The sequence below is a fragment of the Myxocyprinus asiaticus genome, chromosome 2 (assembly GCF_019703515.2).
Source record: "Myxocyprinus asiaticus isolate MX2 ecotype Aquarium Trade chromosome 2, UBuf_Myxa_2, whole genome shotgun sequence".
Classification (NCBI taxonomy): domain Eukaryota; kingdom Metazoa; phylum Chordata; class Actinopteri; order Cypriniformes; family Catostomidae; genus Myxocyprinus; species Myxocyprinus asiaticus.
In genome coordinates, this window is record NC_059345.1 from 52,057,048 (window position 1) to 52,063,047 (window position 6,000).

Genomic DNA, 6,000 nt, shown 5'->3' on the forward strand with positions numbered 1-6,000 from the left:
GGAGTTTTGGCTGTTCAGGGCAAGACAGTCATACTTTGAGTCGGGGGACAAAGCAGGGAAGCTTTTGGCTAGATATTTAAAACAGAGTGTCTCTTTCTATCATCCCCTCAGTGAAATCTGCTGGTGGTGAAATATTTACCTCGGTCATTGATATTAATAATGCCTTTAAAGAATTCTATATTGATCTTTATAGTTCCACGTCTTCATCTACTGATGAAGATATTAGAAACTTTGTGGATTTAGATCTTCCTAAACTGACGATTGAGCAAAAAAATTATCTTGATTCTGAGAAAAACTTGGAGGAGCTTGACAAGGTAATTAAGGCCCTGCCTACAGACAAGGCTCCAGGGCCAGACAGCTTTGCCGCTGAATTTCTTAGAGCTTATTATACAGAATTTGCTCCACTTTTGCTAGACGTTTATATGGAATCATTAAAGAATGGAAAGCTTCCGCCAACCATGACACAAGCCCAGATCAAAAATGAACTCAGTGTAAGAGTTACCGTCCAATTTCCCTGATTCAGCTAGACGTAAAAATATTGTCCAAAATTTTGGCTAATCGATTAAGTAAAGTTATGACATCTCTTATACATATAGATCAGGTGGGGTTGATTCAGGGTCGTAGCTCTTCTGATAACATCAGGCATTTCATCAATATCATGTGGTCAGTGGCGAATGATCAGACACCGGTCGCTGCCATCTCACTTGACGCCAAAAAGGCGTTTGATGTGGTAGAATCTTTTTAAGGTTTTGGAAATATACGGGTTTGGGAATACTTTTATTGGATGGATTAAGTTACTTTATAGACATCCTGTAGTGGCGGTACAAACAAATGGATTAATTTCAGATTATTTTACTCTGAATAGGGGCACTCGGCAGTGTTGCCCTCTTTCCCTATTATTCTTCTGTCTTGCCCTGGAACCATTAGCAGCCGCGATAAGAAATGAGGATGATTTTCCAGGGGTGGTGGCAGGAGGTGTGGCACATAAGCTTTTGCTTTACGCAGATGATATTTTATTATTCGTCTCCGACCCCATTAGATTTATGCCTTGCCTCCAAAGGATTATTAATTCCTTTTCTAAGTTCTCGGGATACAGAGTCAGTTGGTCTAAATCTGAAGCTTTGGCTCTGACAGTGTACTGCCCAGTAACTGCTTTCCAGCCGGGCACCTTCCAGTGGCCCAAACAGGGCATTAAGTATTTGGGCATTTTATTCCCAGCAAATTTGTGTGATTTAGTTAGAGTTAATTTTGACCATTTAATAAAAAGGTTTTCGAGCGATATGGACAGGTGGGCTTCATTACATTTATCTATGATTGGGAAGGATAATGTTATTAAAATGAATTCCAAAATTCAACTACCTGCTAAAATCTCTCCCTGTAGATGTCTCCCTCTCTTATTTCAAGCAATTTGATAGCATAGCAAAGTCCTTTATTTGGAATGGTAAACGTCCCAGATTAAATTTCAATAAGTTACATAGGCCGATAGACAAAGGAGGGCTAGGCCTACACAAATTTTTTTTTATTATTATGCATTCGGTCTCAGACATTTGGCTTACTGGTCGCTTCACCTGAGAGAGCCCCTTCCTGGTTTTGTATTGAACAGGAAGTTTTTGCCTTTATTTTGCCATTGCAAAGCCTTTCTATCAAACTAATCAGAAAAGTTAAGTCACACTCCATCTCTCATTTGCACTCGGTATGGACAAAAGTGTCCAGAGTGTTTAATTTAATTAAAATATTTCCTAATTGTACCTACTATGCTTTCTATTTTTTGCTTTACTCTTCCCTAGGCTACCTCGTTGCAATATTGCACTTGTAGGCCTATACAGCCCACATCTGTATTTATTGCAATTTGAGAAAGTATTATATTCATGCATGAGGTCACAAGTCATTGTGTTTAAAGTTAGTCTTGTAAAGACCTGTTACATGCACTGTGGCTCAGGAAACAGTATTTAGCCCCCCCCTTTTTTTTTTTTTAGCCAACTGACGTTTGATTGGTAATTGGGCATGACGTCACACGATTAGTAGCGCACCAGAAAGGTTGTGATCGTCAGGTGATGTGTAGGTTGAATTGCGCCCGCTGATTTTCTCTGACGATGGTAACCTTTCAGGTGGCACTCGTCCGTACGAGGGGCTGAACATGAAGGCTACCTGCAGTCACAACCATTTCAGACTTTGTATACTGTGGTGTTTGTTTGTGCTGCACATATCCACGCGTGTGGACGCAAGTATCGCCTCTCCGTCACATTTTGGCGTTGCATCAACAGAAGATCGCCGAAATCGACGCCCAAAACAGAGGAACTCACGTCACAGACCTCTCGCAGAAAGCCAAAGTGAAGACGAAATTATGCGACTGATGTTAAACTTATACAGGACAGCGGCGGATCCAGATGGAAGACCAAAGCAGCACAAGTTATTTGGGTCCAACACTATGAGGTTGCTGCAAGCGTCCGCCGCTGAAAAGCACTTTTTCGCAACGTCAAATGGTAAAGAACTCTCTATCTTATCAAATACATTTCTATACAAAGTGTCTAGTTGTAGATTAGGTGCTTATTTTGTCCTTGGAATTTTACCGATAATTAGATTCACTTATGAAATAATTAATGCATGTGTATTTATTATTATAATTATTATTATTATTATTAATTATTAATTATTATTATATATAAACATTTTTAGAACTAGGCCCATTGTCTGATTGTGTCTCAATTATCTGTAACGCTACAACAGACCTCCAGTATACCTACACTGTGAAATATGAACTGAAAAACCTCTCCTTGGACAAACTGCTGAGGGCTTCTTTTATGCACCTGAGGTCTCCTCTGTCATCCCATCTTCCTTTGATCTGTAAGGCTAGTGTCACCTCTCCAAATCTTCCTGAGGGTAAGCATGTCACTATGGGTCATCGAAGCATATGGACTGAATCAGATGTCACAAACCATGTGTCCCGGTCAAAGGGTGGCCACATCTCCCTCTTTGCCCATTATCAATGCACAATATCTGACCATGCCAGGTCAGTTGTAAGACCTTTTGCACAGAGAAAACGTTTCCCACCTCAAAACCATCTCAGAGCTCCTGTTTTACTGCTCTTCTTGGAGGAGAACAAGGAAAGCATGGAGTGGATGAAGTATTTCACACCCCTTTCCCCCCCTATCACGAAGACCCGCCGGTCTAGGGCGCTCGGCAGCATCGTTTCTGACATCCCCAATTACAAGCAAGGGCCAAACAGCGTGGCCAAAAACCAGTGCAAGCTGCATTCCTACCGTGTGGCCTTCAAAGACCTTGGATGGGACCACTGGATAATTGCACCCCACAAGTACAATCCTCGTTACTGTTTGGGAGACTGCCCGCGTATTCTCCATTACGGCTACAATTCGCCCAACCACGCAATCATGCAGACATTCATCAGCGAGCTTGGAGTTGCAGATATCCCATTGCCTTCTTGTGTTCCATACAAATACAAGCCTATCAGCGTGCTAATGATGGAGAGGAATGGAAACATAGTTTATAAAGAATATGAAGACATGATTGCAGACTCCTGCACCTGCAGGTGACTTTGGGCTCGGGCCTGACTAAGAAAATAAATGAATAGTGCTAAAGGACAATGTGAATGCTTTGTACAAGCACTATTAGTGAACTAATCTGAATGGGATGGCATGCTTTGCTTTCTCCATTTTGATTGCCTGTTGGCTTTTCTTGAGCATTATAACAAATTCAAACAGCGAGGTATCGGTGAGACATTTGAAGTTCAAATCAATTCAGTCTCATCTCTCACTCCGCAACCAACTTTTTGGGGGTGTAGGTGTCAATAAGTGGATCCCGAAAGGTTTTTGGGCCTGTTAAATGAATAAGCTACAATTGTGTAATTTTCCTTTTCTTTTTTACTCTTTTTGTCTTTGTTTGTTTGTTTTTTTCTTCTTTTTCTATGTATGTGTTTCTCTCTAAAGTCTATTAATATGGCATCTTTCATAATGTATTGATCTAGGATGTTTTGGCACTTTATTGAAGACACTAGCTGAAAAGTCTGTCCTAAGAAATAAGGAAAATGGGGGAAAAATAATAGGATAAGAAAAGAGGAAAAAAAACAAAAAACACAAGAGCTCCCTGTCATTGACTCTAAAGGTCAAGCCATGGAGTTTGGCTGATCTGACTTTTCAGAATGTTGCTCTTTCTCTCATTTCTGCTGAAACTGTTGCTTCTTTCTGAAAAGACTCCTTTTGCCCATTTTGGATGGAGGGCATGGCTTTTGAAAGCAAGGGGAGAAGAGGAGCAGTTGCCAATTTTGCACTACCTCAGTGGATACAAGACATGCAGTAAGTTTATAAAAGAGACTTCTATGAATTTATTTCTTAGAAATGAACATCTATGCTATTAAATTAAAATTTTAATGTCATGATGAAAGATGATGTAATAAAGTGGTTTTGTAAAAAAAAAAAAAAAAAAATAAGCAATGTGTGTGGTTCAATAACTTAAAACATGGATTGGATTTAATTACAATTGGTCAGTAGAGGACACTCTTTCCCAGCCTTTTAAAGTTTGAAGTCCTTTTGAAGTCTGCAGGGATGGTAGTCTGAACTGGCGTCTAACTAGCATTATCGCTGATGTTGTTGAGCTGGCTATTGTAAAATGTGGGTGAAAGTTTATTCAGAGGAGACTTATTCAAGTGTTCAACCTCTATCTATCTAATGTGAGGACAAGATATTGACATACTGGAGAAATGTCTTGAAAATCCTTAATATTGTGTCAGGCTTTATGGAAAATTATGTTCAGATTCTTAAAAAAATATGCATGTGTAAAGCCTGTTGTGTAACAGAAGTGAATTTTTAAACTAGTAACGAGATCATCGTACAGGTTATAATATAAAATGTAATAAATACTTTTTTCATGATGTTGTATGTCATCTTTTGTTGGTAAAAAAAATAATCACTACAATTGTAGTGTCCACACTTGGTTGCTCACTATGCAGTGTTCCATTTCCAGCCTAAGATATTTAATAGTAGGTGCTATGGCATCTTTAGATAAGACCTAACATAAATCAGACATACTGTGTGTGTATATTTTAGCTTACTCATCCTTCTGTGATGTGGTCTTGGGGTCTACTGTGCATAGAAACATCTTGATCACATTACATCAGTGTTGTTGGTTGAGGGCAAGTATCACAGGAGAAAGTTATTTGATTTCCACCCTGTCTGGCATGCTCTATGATTTGAAAAATCCGTGCACACTCTAAACAAAGCATTGTTGCTTATGAAAGATGTGTTTTGGAAGTATTTTCCTCATTCTGTAAGACTTACTTTACTGAATAAGGTAGTTGACATCCTGCGGTGTGTCATTTGTTATAGGCTGCTACATCTAAAACAGCTTTAAACAAAATTTTGCCAATTTTTTTTATAATTATGCTTGCCCATATTAATTAAGAGACTATATTTTTGTATGTGACAATGCTACACCATTGGTCAGTTTAGCAGTCAGAAAATGACAACATGACATCCCACAGTCCTATACAAACAGTATATATTTTTTTCTCAGTATTTGCTAACCAAGAGCAACAAATGCTAGATTATTCTGTGTGATTTCTCAATACATCTTTGGCTAGATACAAATCCATATTAAAGCAATATCACACAAGCAGAAGTGCAGTTGGTCTGTATAGTAGCATGGCTGAGACTGGACCATAGGCCGCTATGAGCGATTGTAGAGTGCGCAACAATAAGCGTGTTTACATGCGCAATCATACACCAATTCTGCTTAATAAGGAGACAATGGACAAGGTCATGTAAACACCTTAAACAGTGTTCTTTTATCGATGTAAGGGCATAAACGATTTAAGCAAATAACTATTAGCACACTTAGATTGCCCGGATTTTGCATTGCATGTAAACACATTTACCAGCTTCAAAGTTCTAAGGTGCAGACTTTGTGATTATTCCGGTTTACATTTTGATATCAAAAACAGAGATTAAACAAATTATTAAAAAAAAATCTGACAATGCAAGAAAATCG

The 6,000-nt window shown here is 38.9% G+C and overlaps 2 protein-coding genes across 2 annotated transcripts in view; both read left to right on the plus strand.

Annotated features, from left to right (window-relative positions):
• cgnl1 (cingulin-like 1) overlaps nt 1-6,000 on the plus strand; it is a 238,340-nt gene that overhangs the window by 212,910 nt on the left and 19,430 nt on the right. The window lies entirely within an intron of this gene.
• Nucleotides 2,107-4,834, plus strand: LOC127449556 (bone morphogenetic protein 15-like). The gene is made up of 2 exons (XM_051713066.1): nt 2,107-2,483; nt 2,728-4,834. The coding sequence occupies exons 1-2, from the start codon at nt 2,138-2,140 to the stop codon at nt 3,549-3,551; spliced, it is 1,170 nt and encodes a 389-aa protein (XP_051569026.1). The 5' UTR covers nt 2,107-2,137; the 3' UTR covers nt 3,552-4,834.

Bases quoted from the DNA above. Each gene is read 5' to 3' on its own strand.
- LOC127449556 (XM_051713066.1), top strand. From the start codon at position 2,138: ATGAAGGCTACCTGCAGTCACAACCATTTCAGACTTTGTATACTGTGG. The intron at 2,484-2,727 runs GTAAAGAACTCT...ACGCTACAACAG, and splicing joins CTTTTTCGCAACGTCAAATG to ACCTCCAGTATACCTACACT.